The 17,988-nt window shown below is 39.9% G+C and overlaps 1 protein-coding gene across 5 annotated transcripts in view; it reads right to left on the bottom strand.

Moving 5' to 3' along the window:
- The window catches only part of ZFYVE26 (zinc finger FYVE-type containing 26), a 51,054-nt gene that overhangs the window by 25,144 nt on the left and 7,922 nt on the right, over positions 1 to 17,988 (bottom strand). For 4 of the 5 annotated variants that reach the window (XM_075151851.1, XM_075151855.1, XM_075151852.1 and 1 more), the window contains exons 7-22: positions 17,771 to 17,935; positions 16,593 to 16,681; positions 16,138 to 16,298; positions 12,676 to 12,858; positions 11,427 to 12,080; positions 9,959 to 10,048; positions 9,178 to 9,246; positions 8,391 to 8,542; positions 6,964 to 7,162; positions 6,381 to 6,644; positions 6,079 to 6,198; positions 5,635 to 5,799; positions 4,444 to 4,671; positions 2,931 to 3,036; positions 1,408 to 2,147; positions 640 to 836 (exon numbers count right to left, since the gene is read on the bottom strand). In XM_075151851.1, coding sequence (XP_075007952.1) covers positions 640 to 836; positions 1,408 to 2,147; positions 2,931 to 3,036; positions 4,444 to 4,671; positions 5,635 to 5,799; positions 6,079 to 6,198; positions 6,381 to 6,644; positions 6,964 to 7,162; positions 8,391 to 8,542; positions 9,178 to 9,246; positions 9,959 to 10,048; positions 11,427 to 12,080; positions 12,676 to 12,858; positions 16,138 to 16,298; positions 16,593 to 16,681; positions 17,771 to 17,935 — 3,582 coding nt within the window. The remainder of the gene's footprint in view (positions 1 to 639; positions 837 to 1,407; positions 2,148 to 2,930; positions 3,037 to 4,443; positions 4,672 to 5,634; positions 5,800 to 6,078; positions 6,199 to 6,380; positions 6,645 to 6,963; positions 7,163 to 8,390; positions 8,543 to 9,177; positions 9,247 to 9,958; positions 10,049 to 11,426; positions 12,081 to 12,675; positions 12,859 to 16,137; positions 16,299 to 16,592; positions 16,682 to 17,770; positions 17,936 to 17,988) is intronic. The other variant, XM_075151854.1, reaches the window with a different exon arrangement.

Genomic DNA, 17,988 nt, shown 5'->3' with positions numbered 1-17,988 from the left:
TAGTTATGGATGAAAAAGTACATGTATACTGCAGATATTGCTGGCACTAACAGAGAGACAACTGAGCTAACTGTCAGTTAGCAGAACCACCACCAGACAGAGCTCAGCAGGATTTGTGACTCCTTTTTTTGCTCTGTTTGGCTTTTCAGTCTGTGCTGAACTCCAGGCCAGCTAGTCTGACTTAACTTGGGTATCTGCACTACCCTGCAGTTAGAAGAACTGACTGCAATACAAACACGCTTATTAGACCACTAGTCTTGAACACAATGCTTAGCTACATCTGCACCTCTCAAGCTTATAAAATGATGAATTGCCATGGAAAGCTTTCAGAGGCTCTAGCATTTGTATAGAACGGAAAAACAAATACTTTGCAAAAAAGTGGCCTCACACAAATGTTTATGTCTAATCATGTTTGCAGACTTGAATGCTAATAGGAGAGTGGGAAAGTTATGAAGGATGGAAGCAGAGCATTAATTGGATACTACAGCACTGAAAACCCATGAACGGTTTTGGATGAAAGACTTGAAAAGCTATTATGATCAAAAAAGAAGCAAGGGCTAAAACTTTTTCAAAGGGCAAGCATATTTGCTCCCTGCTGCCTACTTCATCTCACTGGTTACTTGAAGAATGACTTTGTACCTTTTGATAAACCTGAAGTTCTTTCTTCCTGCTCTGCAGACTGGCTTTTAGTTCATCAGTTATGCCCACATCAGAAATGCAATAAGCTAGGATTTCCAAACAGGCATCAAGGGGCCATTTGTCCAGACAGCACAGGGCCAGCCTACTTCTCAATGTTGCATTTTTTACTGGGAACAAGTATTGCCAACCATCCTTACCTGTGGAGGAAACAAACCACCAGTTTGAAACTCAGTTTCTATGATTTGGGGGGGGGGGGAGAAATCTTCATCCTCACTGGATCGCATCACCAAAAGAAACAGTACAGTGCTGAAAAATCTATGCGAGACTCATCCCAAGCATCAGATTCTCGGGAAGTAACCAAAGTTAGCATAGGATACTTACTATCTTTAGACTCCAAAAGGCACCTCCTTTCACAGGATACATCATCCATGTATGACAATGACACTGCTTTAAAAGATGTTCCATTAACAGTACCATGATTAATGTCTCCTGATGCATTCAGCTCTTCACATGAAAATAACACCACAGATGCATTCCAGTTCTCTTGTACTAAATTGGTCAGGATTTGCACATTTGCAAAACAGAAACTACACCATCAGAGAAAGCAAGTTTAGAATGAAGGAAGGGAAGGGATCTGTTTCCGTCTTTGGATTTGCCCAAGGACCACTACCTTAGTTTCCACCTCCTGATCCAGGCTGTATTCTTCATAAAAAAAAAAGAAAATAAGAAAAAGATGAAGGGAAAAAAGCCTGACTTAACCCTTCTTACCTTCAGTAGTTGCACAGCTCAGCACAGCATCCTTCACATTGACCAGCTCCTCCACATCCTGACTGTACAGATCCAAGACCTTCAGAGCTCTGTCCCAATCCTTTGCAGCAAGAGCTTGTTCAAAGACTCCCATTAGTACCTTAACAGCTGTGGTGGAATGCAATCCCAGGAGAACCAGAGATATGCATGTCTTGCCAGAGAAGACAGTAGCCAAACCACTACCTTCCTCTTGCTGATTCTGAAGTGGCTCAAACATAGCAAGAAGAAATTGTTCCAATATTGGGAACTCCTTCAACAACGCCTCACACTCCCTGGAAATCTGTTCCAAACTTAAGGGCACCTCCCGTTTGCCCCGAAATTCCATCCAAGATAAACTCGATTTGGGAGTTTTCTGTACATTAGATGCACTTAGACATGCCACTGTGGCCATTAGCTTCGACTGAGACTTTAGGAAGTCCAGGGAGGAGGCAGTGAGTGTGTGCTGGCTCAAGTCATTCACAGAGGATGGGGCCTGAGTGGAGATATCCTCAGAGGTCACTGCAGAATTGCGAATAGGTATTTCAACATCTGGCAGGCAGTGGTAGGCACACTGGTGTGCTAAGTTGCTGATGTTTATCAGAAGAGACTTTGCCTGGCTGGTTTGCCTTGCACTGCACAAGGACAGTGGTTCACAGCAACAGTTAACAATAACTTGCTGCACATTCAAGTTCAACTCTTCTTTAGCCAAGAGGGAAGAAAGCCTGCAGGATTGAAAACAGAACGAGCTTATTCAGCACATATAAAAGGTACTTTACAATCACATATTTTCATAAATCTTCCAAATGCTTTGTGAACACAAGCCTCCTAATATTCTTCACAGGGGAAAAAGTACATATCCTATGTTTACTCAGTATGAAAAAAATGTATACAGCATGACATCGATAACTCAGAGCTTATGCTGCCATTCTTTTAAAGAAAAGGAACTAACTCTTCAAACATTGACTTCTACCTAAATGCGACATACTAAAATGGTTCACCATTAGTGCTCACCTTTTTAGGAGCTACTTCGTCAAATAAGACAGTTTCCATGCCAGCCTAATTTAGTAATTTGTGATGGAAGGACCTTAGATTATCCAGTTTACCTATTGACCAGGGCAAGAGCCATGCCCAACTGTATTCTTAAGAAGCCCTACTGGTCTATTTTATTTTATTACATTGCTAAGCTTCAAGTCCACTGCTCTGAACTGTCACACATTCAGTTAAAAAAGTGCACATAAATGCACTCTCTCTTCACAACAGACAGTAATTGTAAAAAATATGGAGCCACAGTTTTCCCTATCAAAAATCTTCAGACTGGTAGAGAAGCCACTGACTAAGCTCCTCCCTGCACACCAATCCTTGCAGCATCAAGCGATTGGCTGGTGGGACACAGCAGGCTGTACTATCTGTGCTAAGTAGTCAGAGAGGAATTTAATCCTGGCTGAGGTCCGAAGTCACCAACACCAAAATAACCTAGAGAAGTATATGATCTGAAAAGCACCAACCTGTCAGGATGAACCTGTCTCTCAAACACAAGCTGGGAGAGCAGCTGAGATGGACTCTGCTGTAACAGTATGAAAGGGTTCCCTACTTTCACTTCTGCAGATATATCTTTAAAAAAAAAAATCAGAACATTTATTATAATACAAACACATTAGCTGAATACACCAACCAAGTCTTATTTTAGGAACACAAATTTTAAGAATCTGAGTCTGAAACCTCTTTGACTAAATTCACAGAGGTCCACATTCATATAACTGTGGTAAAATCCAGAGTAAATTGCAAGGCATTTGTGATTATGATATGCCTCTCAAACTTGGCACCACTGGCTCACATTTTACTGGACCTATTACCAAAACAGGTAGAATGGAGAGTCTTTAGCCTTTAAGCGAGATCTAGGTTCAAACAGGTTAGCAACTCTACTTCAAACTTTCACCAAAACATGTATTTGTGGTAAGAGATGGAAAATGTGCAGTATTGGTTTCTGAGAAGTCTCTGGATGTAGATTAGCAAGTCCATGCTCTATTCAAGTCAAAGTGAGCAAAGGCACAGGGGACTCACAGATGTACAGCTACTTTTACAAAAGGAGTGAAACCCTGGCCAGTATTGCTGAAAAGCCTTTGTATCCACTACCGAGTTACGTCGAGTAACTCTGAACAGATTTTCATAAGTTTACCTTTTCCTTTTATCTTCCAGTACAATAAAATTTCGCCAAAACTCAATCAGCCCTCAAATATTGTGCATTTTTTTGGCTTTGGCAGTTAGTCAATGAGGACTGAATCATGCCTATACAGAGGCATGGTAGTGACCTGAGCTGAACCAGCATGTCCGAAAACAGATCTTTGCCCTTTTTTCTTATCCTCTTGGGAAGGTATTCTCTGAAATCAGTACTGTGGTATTTTACGTTAGTGCAGCTCAATTAGTGTCAACTTTAAAAAACAGACAGGTGTTTTTCTCCTAGCACAGTGAATTGTTCTGTTCCTCTGACAGCTTTATATGCTGATGGTGCATTTCTTTTCATGGGCCACCATCATCTGCTGATTCTACGAAAAAATTCTGCCTGGTTGCCTCTGCATAGCCTTCTACACACTCTCTTCTTATCCCTGTGGAGCGGCAGGGCACTGGTTGCCTCCAATGGAGCTGAAAAGTGCACAGCATGCTGATCAACTGCATGCAAAAATCAATCCCGCCTTACAGGGTAGTGATCAGAATTTTTGGAGGTCAGGGGTTGTTTGTTTTGTCTAAACAAAGTGCAGAATCTGGGTCAGTAGTTAACATTTCTGTTCTCATTTTCCTACTGCCATCAGCTATTTTTATCTTAGCTGTGGGTGGCCAAGGTGTTAAGAAATAAAATAAAAAAGCAGTGCAATAATCAGTTGAAATCAAAAGATCTGACTATGCACAGGTAGTAGGCATGTTTGGCACGGAACATTTGCACAATTACTTTCCAGAATCACGCCAGACTACGCAGTCTGTGTATCTTCACCTAGGCTTCGCTTTCCACCAGAAACCCCTTACCTAACTCTGCATTCAGGCTTCGTAACACAACAGCAGCCAGTGTAGTGATGTAGTCAAAGAAGGCCTTCACAAAGTTTGTCTGCGTGTTGCTCTCTGGCATGGTTTGGACATGTTGGTCAAGAGTTCTCAGCAGGAGCTGTGTTTGATTCCAAACCAGGTGCTTCTCCAGCTCTGTAGGTTTGAGAGAGGCCTGCTCCACCAAGGTGCCAAGCAGGCTCCCTTTAGAGTCTGGTTGAAGAGAACAGACATACATCCAAGATTCAAATAAGTAGTAAATGCTTAGTAAAAGGCAGGGGGAGGGAAGAAAAAAGAGAGAGAAAGAGAGAAATGCTTTAGCTTAATTTCCTCTCTGCAATTACAGATCTCAGTCTGGGCATTATAATTTTACTGAAAGCAAGAGAAATTTTCACAGCAGAATAAATCAATGGTTCATCTAAATAGGTAACCATGCCTCTGACAAGTTAGAAATATATTAAGGCAGGCCTAAAATATATCTAGTCGTCTGTTGTTAACACATAAGCTTATTCTAACACACAGGTGTTGACCAATCCTTGTGCTCCATAACATTTAGCCCTTAGAGCTCTCCTAAATTTTTGCTCATTAAACATACAAATATCTTTAAATATTTTACAAACACCTACATGCCATTTAGAAATTTGGTGAATGGAGGTAAAAAAAACCCATAAGTGCTATATAATGAAGAGAGCTCTGAGAAAAGGCAACTGTGGAAGACTTCCTCAGAAAAGGATGAGACATTTTATAATAGCCCTATGAAAATTGGAATGTATTATTATGTAAAAAATAGTTTTAGAAGTTCATCTCCTTTTTGTTTTTTTTTAAAAAAAAAAAGCAACAGTAAGGATACACCTAATTATCTATAAGCTGTCAGGTTAAAATACACTTGAAGAATTCCTTGTTAGGACTGAAGAAAAATAGGCCAAATAATAACCTCAATTGTACTCATTGATATTTTCATTTCTTCTCGGGCAAGTTCACAATTTTAGCTGTGAAAACAAATGCTCAGAATATAAGAATTACAGATAAATTTTACACTTTGCATTTATGATTTAAAAATATATATATTTATGCATATGTCAAAGAGTGTTATTAGTAGATTTATAGTTGTCTGGACAGGCCAAAACAAAAATTTGGATCCATTTGTCAGTCTTCACGATCATAAAAATAACTCACCCACAGAATGTTCAACACATGTCAGTGCTTTTAGGATTTGATCCAGATTTTGTGATAAAATGATTTCATTAGTAATACTTTCTTCAGTCAAGGCAGGGTAGCCAGCTTGCAGAAGGTCTACAATACTGCATCGAAAATGACTCCCTATTTTCTCATCTGAGACCTCTACAAAGAGGGAGAAAGAAACAGCAAGTGTAACAAGACACAAATATTTTTGCACAGAAAAAGGCCCACAGAACCAAAATTGTATTATATTACAACTAGTTTGCCAAATTCAAAGTATTTCATTTTATTTAGAATTGAGCTTGGGTCTCCCCCCGCCTTTTTTTTTTTGTTTTAAATACTAAGCTAAAAAATGGAAGATTCAAATTTCCATTGCAACAGAAGGCAAGAATTTGATTTAAGCACATTTCAACAGAAAATCTTACCAGCAAAGCATACTACCTGTCTTGGACTGCCCTTGTGATGTGCAGGAATAGTTGAGAATTTTACTTATTTGCTGGAGAACTGCTGGGAAACCCTTTACACCTTCAGAGTGCAGTAAAACAAAGTCAGGTCGGTGGCCTGGAAAAGTCATTGTGCAAAGGGGGACAAAATAAAAGTTAGGAGTGGAAAAAGGAGAAACTAACATGAAAGTACAAAATGAGATTTAATTAAGACTCAGGTGTTAGCACAAACAACACAGCATAGATAGACATTTTCGGCTCCCAGGCCCATGTTGATTAACACAAAAATCAAAAGCCTACCCCGAGTTTCAAGGCTGTTGTACAGTCTTCTTTCTGCTGTTTCCAAAAGCTGTTTGCATGTCTTCCAAAGATGGCACTGAGTACAAGCTAGATCAAATGCCGCCATTGCTGAAGGACTGAGGTCCTCAAGGACTTCCCACAGAGGATCAGTATGCTCCAGTTGGATGTTGCTGATCCAGAAGTTTTCTTGGAGAGTGGGGGCAAGACTTCCAGAAGTTGCAAGCAATTTATCAGTAACATCCGAGATGGAATAAAATACCATACCTACATGCGTCAGCAAAACACACAATCACGAATTAAACAGCATATTTATCTCAGATCCGTAATGGATAATTATTATCTAATCCTTTAGGAAAATAATTCAATAGGTGGACTGCTTCACAAACCAATTACTGCAGAATAGACAAAACTAAGTGAGCATCAACAGCGAATTTCAGCATTCTTAGTCTCCGTTTAAGTCAAAGAACAACCACTTACTCTTCTGAACAATTGTTGCATTCATTACAGTATTCAAATTGCTTTCTCCTGTTTTCCACTTCTCCCTTACTTTTTATGAGATGAACTCAAAAAACCCAGTCCTTACCAGCTGCTGCTGCATTCCCAATAGCTTGCAGTGTCGAACGGCCACTGCCAGATTTCCTGATGCCTCCAGTGCCATCTGATGCTTGATTCTCAATATTGTGCTCCACTCTTGCCATTTCTTGTACTGCCTCTTGGTAGCGCTCCATGAAAACCAATTCACCATAGCAAGGTGAAGTATCCAGATTAAACATCAAAACCACCTTTCAAAAATAACAATAGATACAACTACAGAGCATGGCAAAAGAAGTTTTCGAAGGTTGAAGAGCTTTGGGAATAAAATAAAACAGATACTTTAACTGAAAAATGTCCCCACAGACACTGAAATGGTGGTTTTTCTTCTAGAGGGTTTTAAGTGCCTGAAAAACAGGACCTTAGAGACATTTTTCAACTATTTTTATAAAGCTCAGCTATTATTTGCTACAAGGCTAGAGTTGAATTAATTTTCGTAAACCACACCTTTCAGAATGACTCTTCATGATTTCAATACACTATGTAACGAGAGAAATCTATCAAGTTGGGCCTCCAAGGTAAACTATTTTAAACAAATTCTTATTCAGCAAGAAATACCTTCTAGAAGTTTAAACATAGAGTAGATAAGCACAGCTGTGCAAGCTCCTGTTTGGCCCTGTAAGCAGGGAAAAGATGAAGTGGCATGCTTAATGTCAAATAGAACTAACGAGTTAAGCAGTAACCTGCTGCTAATGCAATGCTTAAACGATATGAACTGCTCCGATATGGCTGTCTGAAGCTCAGCCAGATCACTGCTTTTTGCAGAGGATCCAATCACTGATGCACCTCGAGATGTCTTTTCAGAGCATCAGCCCACAAGCCACATAGAGAAAGGTACGCACAGCTGTGAGGGAGCAAAGAACTACAAATGTGCAGACTGTCAATTTCAAATCTTTCTTCCTGTTTTCAGTACCGTGAATTTAGCTTCAAAACATACCTCCTTCAAATAAATGTAATCAACACTTTGGCTCCACTTTGGGTAAGGAATACATTTGCACGTTCCTGCCGAGCTTACAAGTGGCAGAGTGTCATGGTTTTGATTCACTGACTGAAGTAAGCAGTTCAGATGCTGCTTCCTCATGAGGCTTCACATGAGCTCTTTGTGTTCTTCATTCAGCTGAAACACTAAGCTTGGCCAGCTCTCATCAAACATTTTCATGCTTTGACAACCCAGGTTTAAAGAAAGCATTTTTATGTAACAACGAAAAAAAACCTAGCATCCTTGGGATGTTGGTTTGGAATATCTTTGTTCCTTTCACTTGTTTCTACTTCTGAAGTTACCCTTTCACTTGGAATGCAGCTGCTTCAGCCCTGTGCTTGCTAATGCAGAAGAAGCAGGAATTTCATCAGCTATCACAACCACAAACATCAATACCAAATCAGATTTTTAATTGCACAAAATACATGCAACTCATTTACCTGATGGGCTTCTACGAAGTTTCCTCTCAAAATACAAGAAACTAACAGTGATTCTGGTGGAGAAAGCATCATAGGAATGAGGGGGTTTTGCTGATGTTGCCTCACCCTGCTTTCCAAATCACTCAAGCCAGACACATTACTGGTACTTCCCTCTGCATGACAACAGAATTAATCAGTAAACTATTATGGAAAAAAACATTTCACGAGATAACAGCCAACTATCAGATAACAGTACTTCACATATTTAACACAAAAATACAGGAGCAGAGTCACAAGGAAGTTTTAGGGTAAAGAGGTCAACATAAACATCTTGTTAAAAATTGTCGTAATATTTCAGTATTTGGTCAGAACTTTCAGTTTGGATCTCATCCAAATGTAACAGTGTTTAGCGGCTACATAATGTGGACACAATGCTAGGGCACTGATTCAATATGGATAAAGGGAGAAATCTTAAGTATTGGACCTATTAAATCAATTTAGCATGCCTAAGCATGTTTTAGATTACATGACTACCAGTCTATTAGGTTTTTTGATGGTTTGTACATCACTACATTGCATACTGTTTCCTGCAAGCCAAAAATATCAAGAAACATCTAATTTTCTTATTCCAGAAGAAGAGATATATACTATTCTAATTAGGTAAAAGTCAGCCAAAAATGGGAGCTCCGAGAAGTGAAAAGTTCTAATTCTGTCCTGCATAAAGCAGTAATTCACATTAACTAGTCAAGGAAATACTCTATCACGCACACTGACAAGACAAAGAAATACTACTTTTGTGGCTTAATACCTGAGGTACTGGTGCTTAGCTCGCTGCTTGTACTTTCTAATGATGGACTGGAAGTTTCCTCTTTCCCATCTAAAATGGAAACAAATCAAAACCAGCACATTAAATGCACTTCTTCTAGATGAGGTAATTAAAACTTACTGCAAATAACAGATCAGGCAACCGCACGAGATCTTCAAGAGCATCTTACAAATGAGCCATCACTGATGTCTATGATAAATGCAAAAACTGCTGATTTGAAGAAAATGCTAGGCAAGAGACTATGTTGGGGTGGCCCATCAGTGACTCATGTCAGATACTTTAAAGCTTCTTATTTTGGAACATCCCACTCCAAAACCGGATGTACCTTTTAAAGGCTAAATAGCAAAAGGATGACGAACCCAACTTTCTCCTAAGGCTGCCAGTTTAAGCCACCAATTCCTGTAAATTCACATCCTAGATACTATTGTGATAGGAATTAAAATATACCAAACGTCATTGGATATAGTGGAGAAAGGGAAGAATTGGTAATGTAGTTGCAAAGTTCTCCCCTGCCCCAAATCAGAAGTTATTTTCTCACCTGAATTTAAAATTAATTATCTTTTAGTTGTGCAGGTGAGCTTTAGGAAAACAACCTCAATCCAAGTGGAACTGGACTAAGACACTTCAAACCAGTTAGAAAACTAAAGGAAGTACATCTAGTTCTCTACTCCTAGTCCATTAAAACTAATTGCATTCAGCTATGAGCTCAGTAAAATTATGCATATTTCAGAGAGGTCTTCTCCAAGTCACTTTTTCAACCCACCTGTCTTGTACCTTTGAGATCTACTTCGTTTCTTAAAGCTGGAGCACCTGATTAAAGAGCAGTATCTCCTGGAAGCTGCAAGCTGATGTTCTGTGAAACATTTAAGCAAAAACATTACCAAAAGCTGGACAGGCCATAAACAGTTATTTGTCTATGTTAAGAAACATCTACATAGGTAGAGCTATGATGGCAAATCCCCAAAGGAAACACAGTTGATCTCAGCTAAGAGCTCTTCTGCAGTAAAGTTTAAACCAGCACCTTGAAGTAATTTTGATGCAATTCAACTAATACTGTGTTTTCCACATCCACATCCAATGTTGCTTGGAATGTACTATACCTTCTACACACCCCTGAGGAGTACTAAGGGTCTTTTCCAACCTAAACGATTCTATGATTCTAACTATATAGAAAAACAGGTATAGTCCAAGTACACAAGCAACTAGAAACAAGGCAAAAAAAATAAGAATTAAAATAGTAAAAGAGAGTTTGATTTGTCCTTAAGCGTTTGCTGAAACAACTGGGTTCTTCAGTAATGCAGGGTAGAATGAACCCTGACTCAGTCAACAACTCTGGAAGTGAGCAAGTAATGGGGGTGCCAGCCCTTGAGACAGAAAATCCAAGAGATATACAGTGTCAAGAAAAGCCAGCCATCTTTCCCTGAAAGATGTTCCCCAAATAGTTGTCATCATTTGTCAGAAGTCGGGACTCAAAAGCACAGAATCCCACAGAAAACTGCTGCCTGTCCAAGAGAAACACTGAGGGCTGCCTACTCAAACGTAAGTTCCATCACATCCCCTCCTTTATAGAGGGAGACTTGAAAAATAGTTGAACACAAGTTTGGAAACTTGGAACCTTTAAGGTCCATGCTGCCCAGTCTTTCCTGGGACATGGACTTTGCATGGTCTGAGATACACAATAAGCCACACTATGATACAAGCAGAAATCTGATAGTAGCAGGGCTAAGAGGTTATAGGATATGGAGAAGGGTGGGAAATAGGTTCCTGAGTGTGTTGTTCAAGCTGCTCCTGAGGAGTGGTCTGCATCCCAGAATAATCCAACCTCCTCTGATACGGTCCTAACATGTTTCCAGACCAGACTAAATCAACACTCCATCCATGAATGAGATGGGTCTATCTGGCTTGCATTGGATCACACACCACCATGTCCCTTACTATCACTGCACTTGTGACGAAGGAGCAGCAGAAAGACAGGCAAACTGAAGCAGTGTGTCCACAAAGGGGAGGGAAAAAAGAAAAAGAAAACCCAAACTTTCTGATTAGAATAGAGATCACTCCTATTGGAGAATGGTGCAAGAACAAGGTGATCTCCAACTAGGTCACCCTTCTAGTATCTGCCAAAATGTGCTCCCTCAGTAAGATGCTCAGGGAATTTAGTCTTGAGACCACTGCCTGGATAGCCGTAACAGAACAGTGTCGATATATCAGAAAGTGCCAAATACAAAACTTACCTGCATTTCTGTTACTCATCACTACCTTGTATCGCCAGTGAGCTTCAGAAAGGTATTTGGAAAACTGTAACACACGACTTCCAAAGGCATCTCTGCTTGCAGAAAGATTCAAGCACTCAACAAGCTCCAGCTCTTCACGAAGCACGTTACTGGAGTCCCATGGGAGAGAACTCTGAATTTCTTCCAGATGGTTGAGAAGCAATGTGAGGAAGGCATCCATGGCCACGTCATCCACTAAAAATCCAGTAACACCACTGGTGAAGTGTTTCAGATCCAGGTAGCTCAGCCTAGAGGTTTCACAGCTTTTGCCACCTAACATCAAGTCATGAAGATCTTGGGTATCGGTGTGAACTGTCTGAGCAGCCAGCAGATGCCTCTCTAATTTCTTTTCAGCCCCTATTAGGCGCTGTGGACTTTCTGAGGTGGAAGACCGCCGACTAGCACTGCCTTCTACACTCACAGTAGTACTCTTTTTGTCAAGATCATCATCTTCTGCATAGTCCTCAGGTAGAAGAGCCTCAGTATGGAGGTCACTGTAGGAAACAAAAAGCAAGGAGAAGATGTTCTCCAAAACCTCCAGGCGCAGAGGAGCAGGAACACTCCTTAAGAATTGCTGACACTTCACAAGGTACTGAGGAAATACTGAAGAGCAATCTGTATAATTAAAAACAAAAACAAAGAACATTTACGACATTTTCCAGGAGCTCCTTCTCCAACCTTTGCCCTTTAAGAAAATCCTAGAAGAGGGAACTGTCCCAGTGGCTCAGAGCCGATCATTCCTCCACAAATCAAGTAAATATATGTCCAACATTTTACATATAAAAAGATAGCGTGCCTCCTCCCTCTTAGTAATGCCAATTATCACCTTGTACAATGATGTGCAAACTCAGGTTACACCTATTTTAGCTATTAAATCAGTTTTAGCTCTGGGAAATCACAAGTTCTTACAAAAGCATCCCTGCCACTACCATCCTATATCTAATATCACCTTCTTTTTGCACTATATTTTTAATACAATCACCTTAAATGTTTTAGAACAAGGCAGGTAGCTTATTCATATCTATTATTACTAAAGGTAACAACACCTCAAAGAAATGCCATTATACTTGTTTGCAAAGCATTCATAGCCCACTGAATAAAACCACCATATGTACACAGGGTACAATATTATCCCAATACTAAGTGATAGTTCAGAGCCCAGCAAATGGAGAAGCACAAGCTACTGAACCTGAGAAAGGAGGCCAATCACCTGCTAGTTCTCCAAAAGTTGCATCTTCAGGGATATCGCCAAGAAGGCTGCGTACACAATCTTTGCACTTGGAATGCTTATGTGAATTCACACAGAGAGCATAGATAGCATACTTCATGGCACAAAATGCTCGAAAGAGTGCCAGATTCCGTTGCTGACTCAGGGTGTTAGGGAGTGTTGCCGCTGTGGAGGGAAATAAGGGTGGTGAGGGGATAGGAGGTAGACAAGAAAACAAGTTAATTTTCTCCTGCAGTTCCCACACAGGAATATTTATCCCATCTTTCTTCCCCAGTGTCACCTCCATCCCAGCTTTGCTCTACCTCACTGTTAGAAAAAAAGAAAAAAAAAACAAACCACAACAGATGGCCACAGAAAAGTAAGGTCTGGATCCCCTTCTGAAAAGGAAATTTTCTGTGAATTTGTGTTGCAGGGCGTCGCTACAGCACAGAATGATCAAAATCTGCTCATGACAAGGCTCATTAGAGGTACGTGGTTTAGCTACACTGCCGCATTTACAACCCAGGGACAGACCCTGTCTGGTTCCAGCATCTTAGAATTTTGTGTTCTATCACACAGTATATAAGTAGGGAGATAGTGTAGACTGGCTATGACCATAGTGAGAACAGAGTACCAGCATCTCTACAGATTTGTACTAATAAATAGGTATCACGGTTGATTCTATCCACAATGGCTGGCCATATAGATCATACACAATCTGCAACTGATTAAAGAAAAAGTACAGTCCCACAGTTTCCTTCACACATTTATGATAAAGGCAACTTAGAGAAGTACTACACCCACTCCTTCCTCCTTTTGCTTTTTTTTGGGGAAAGAAGGTATCATATGCCAGAGACATGATCCCTTCTTAGTACAAGAGAACATCAGAGTTGCAAATTATGTAAAAGTTGCATCACCATCCCCTTCACCCAGGAACACAATATAGAGTCATATATTCTGTTATGCTGGGTTTAGATGAATTATCCAACTACTGTACTAAATGTTTAAAAAAAAAAAAGCAAAACAACAAAAAATCAAAACCCCAGACAGTGTTAAATTAGTGCTTGAATCCAATATCCTATATTCTTATACAAGGGGTAGATTGTCCCTCTGCCTATTGTCATGCAGGGGAAGCATTAGCAAAGTTTTTTTTAAACAAAGCACTGGTTTGACGTACTGATAATGTTCCCATCCAAAGTCTGGGACTGAACAGCATTACCTAGAAAGTGTTTCAGCACTGTCATCCACAAGGCTTGAGCATGATTTCAAAGAAAAGCACCAGTCTGAACTCTTCTGAAAACTACAGTGCAGCCCAAGATAAAAGCCCTGAGAGCACGAACAGTTTGAAACCAATTATTCCCTATCACTGCAATTCTAAACAGCGACAATGGTGGAAACTGTAATGTAGACAGCAGACAGAATTAAGCAAACATCCAAGTATGAATCCTTTGCGGAACCTACATGGCCACAGAAACGCTATAATTCACGAACAGTTCTACACTAATATGTAGCACCCAAAAAAGCTCTCAATACCAATGTCTTAAGAGGACTTCAGGCAGGTGAAGCTAGAGATCCGATAAATACAGTCCTCTGAAAAAGAGAAATAGCTAGCTGGAGATACTATAAGATACACACTGGTAATCAAATGCAAGTTTAATACACTTTTGCCTCCCATGTGGAAAGACTTGGATGCAGTGAGTCTGTGTCAGTATCTGCGTCTAAACCAAACCTTTTCCTTGTACCAATACTGAAGAACTACCCTTTAACTATAAGCACTTGTTTTTCCTATGCCAGAAATATTAACACCTTATTCTTGAATTCTGTAACTCATGAGGAAATTTCTGCCCATCATTTCTTTTGTTAGTGTGACTGATCAAAGCCAGTGTTACTCACTGATCTGAAGGGTGCCTGAACACAACTGTCAACCAGTACCAGTACTCCAGTTTCACTACTGCAACTGACAGATGCATGTCAGACAGAAAGGGAAGAAGGGGAAGTACGTGGGGTGAGGGGAGAAAAAGGCCTGTTAACACTACCAAGTCAGACAATTCAAAACTTCATGACTCCTCTCCTCCCTTTAAGTTTCAAAATAGATTATTTTAAGGGAGATTCTATTAAACTGTGCTTATAGAATTATCTGAATTTTACAATAATCACTAGGCTGAAAAGAGAGGGAGGACTTGTCTTCCATTAACTAGTTCCGTAAACTAAGCTGATCTCAAAAAAGAAGAGAAACCACAGCTAGAGTTCTTTTGCTACAGTCATGCAGCTCCCAGAAGATATGATGGGACTGCCTTTTCCTGTTTTTGAAAGGTTTTGACAGAATTTAAGCAGAAAAGAATTAAAATGTAAGAACTGATTAAAAAAAAAAACATCAGCAACAACAAAACAATTAATTTCAGAAAGCAGGACACTGAAACCTGAGATCTATATAGAGTCTCAATCATTACATTTTTTAAGACTATTCAAGACAACTGTCATGTTAATTTTAACAACAAAACCTGTAAAAATAGGACTGGAAACCATCTTAATAATATGATCTTGGAAGGAGAGAAAACTGCTTCCTATTAGGCAACCTGGAAAATCTGTGCAAGATCCATCACTGAGAGCTCTCCATGCAACTCAGGTTGAAATGACACATGTACAAATTCCCATCCACAGAAGAAATAAGGCACAAAAAATTGGAGCTTCTTAGGTTCTAGTACACATAGGAAGACTGAGCTTCTGTATCATTATTAAGAGGCCCTATGAGAAAACAGCATTAAAATAGCAGCAGCTGAACCTGGACATAGGTCGCAATCAAAAGGGTATACAAGAAGAGTTTCTTCTAAGTGAACTAATGCATTTAGTAATCTCAGGTATTTTAGGCACCAAACTGCAACACGGGAAGATGAGAGAAGAGAGGCAAGAGGGACGTAAACACAGCCTGTAGGTAAGCCTTACTGATTTTAATATTAAATTAGATTTGGTAAGACTTAATATTAGAAGAAAAAAACCCATTTTGTATCGTTCAAAAATGAGGATGTTATAGTATGAGATACGGTCAATTTCATTTGGCTTTGCCCTTCGATTTTACATTTAAGTGCACAGATGGCTGAAATCCAAAACATACACTTACTTTTCAAGCTAAGGGTATTATACAGTATATAAGTTACAATAAGTAACACATACTATGAGCATGTGCAAAGTCTTGTTACCATTTTGAAAAAGCTCTTTCAGAGATCTGTCCTTGTGAGATCAAAGAGATCTCACGACTCCTTCTTGGGAGACAATTTAATCCCCAAAAGGATTCTAAAATAATTTCCACATGCTCTCTAGTTTTCTTCCGCAAAACAGCTGATAAGCAGTATCTTCCTTATTTACAGAAGTAGGTCAAAAGAACAGATTCTTCCTGGCAGAAATACTGAGCAGCACATACTCGATGGATCAGGGTTTTTCTGTGTTCTCACAACTCTACATGTTTACCCTGCATCTGTTGGTCTTTCGCAGGAACTTTCTGAAGAAGCTCAATAACCTCGTCTTCATTCAGTGCCAGAAGATTAGTGAGATGATGAAGAGAGTACACTGCAGTGTGGCAATCTAGACTGTGCAGGTGTTGCAAAAGAACCTTCCTTGGGATAGTAATACTGCAAGAGAGAACAAACAAAGAAGTGGCACAAACAGATCTAGGTCTTTCAGCCATGTCAAAGACGTACCTCCCACTCTAATTCTGATTCAACAAAACTACTGCAGTTAAAAAGAAAAACAAATAGCATAACTAATGCCCATGAAGCAATTTCGAGAGCTTGTGATATACAGTCACTAGGAGATGATTAGCCAAGATTCACAGAAGAGAACACAATTTCTATTTGCGTACATAAATTGACTACTAGGCAGATTTGGCAAGACAGTTTGGAAAAAAGTTCTTCTGATCATTTTACCTGTTTTGCTGTATGCACCATTCAAGAACTTCAACATGAGCCCACAGCCCGTCACAGAAATCTTTCAGTACTGAATCATTGCACAGATCCTAAATGGAAAGACAAATAAAAGAATCCCTTTACAACAAATCCTCTAGTCAGACAGTGGAACCAAGCCTGTGTCACATATGGGATGTTCGTAAGACTTCTTTATCCAGATGGTAACTTTCAAGTACAGAAAATTGCCAGTTTTATTACAAAGCCAGCAAGGAAGGACTATTCTGCAGGAGCATCAAAATCAGTCAGCCTCCACTTGACATACCTACAGACCATGGAAAGGTGGCTACACCCCTTTTCAAGGTTAGCTTTCAAAATGCAAATTAATGCTTCTTAATTACAGTCTAAGACACTAACCTCTAGAACTAATCATGTCCTAGAAAAGATGATATAGCAGATAGTTATCTTCCTTTTCCATGTGCTCTTCTACACAGATGCCTGCCTGCTAAAATCAGATCTAAGACTTTCACTTTGCAGAGGCTACTGAATAGACCTTCAGTATATTACCAATAGATGGTAACTCCCTTTAAGGCAATAGCAGACTAGATCTGCCCCAATGAGCCAGCAGTGCAAGGCTCCCTCCCTCCCCACCTCTGTCGTCCAAGCCACTTGCCTGCAGGCATACATCATCTGAACTGCAACTACAGCCTCAGTTAGAGCCCTCTCCTTCAAAGATGAAGGCTCCCCCCAAACAAGGTGGATCTTTCAGTCACAGCTCTTGTAATTTATCATTTCATTTTAAGAATGGGTATGGGAAATTTCCAAGCTACCCTGTTGCCGAACTCAGGTTAGTTGTGACCAGAATTAGTCACTATCCAGGGATGACTCACTGGACAAAATGACACCACCCAGCTCTTTTCAAAACTAATCAACCACCATTGCTGTCTTTCTCTTTCTTATCTTAACAGCAAAGGCTGAAGAGCTTATGCAAGAGAAACTTTCAGAATCTCCTGGGCAATCATACCCCCTTCACAGCTGAGGAGTAAAAAAAAAGGCAAGTGTCCAATCATGGTACCTACACACAACATCTCAGCTGTAACATCTTAACTTTTAAAATTCCATTTCAAGAAAGATTAACATTCTCACTGGAAACTCCCCTGGACTCAGACTGGGATACTGCCACTTGCTTTCTGCTGATTTACCTGAGTTTTGTGAAGAGTCCATAGCAATGCTTTTGCTGATTCCAAGCTTTGACAATGAGCCCATCCTAGCAATACCAAGAGGCGGCTAAGAGGGTTGAATTCTCTCCTCAATAAGCTGTTCAGGCCTGAGTAGTCTTCTCTTTTCAGTAAAGTTAATGCAGTCACCTAGAAAATGAAAGGAAGAGGTATTTATCTTTCCAAAATGCAGAGACCCATAA

The sequence above is a fragment of the Calonectris borealis genome, chromosome 5 (assembly GCF_964195595.1).
Source record: "Calonectris borealis chromosome 5, bCalBor7.hap1.2, whole genome shotgun sequence".
Lineage (NCBI taxonomy): Eukaryota > Metazoa > Chordata > Aves > Procellariiformes > Procellariidae > Calonectris > Calonectris borealis.
This window is presented reverse-complemented; position numbering and strand designations above follow the sequence as displayed.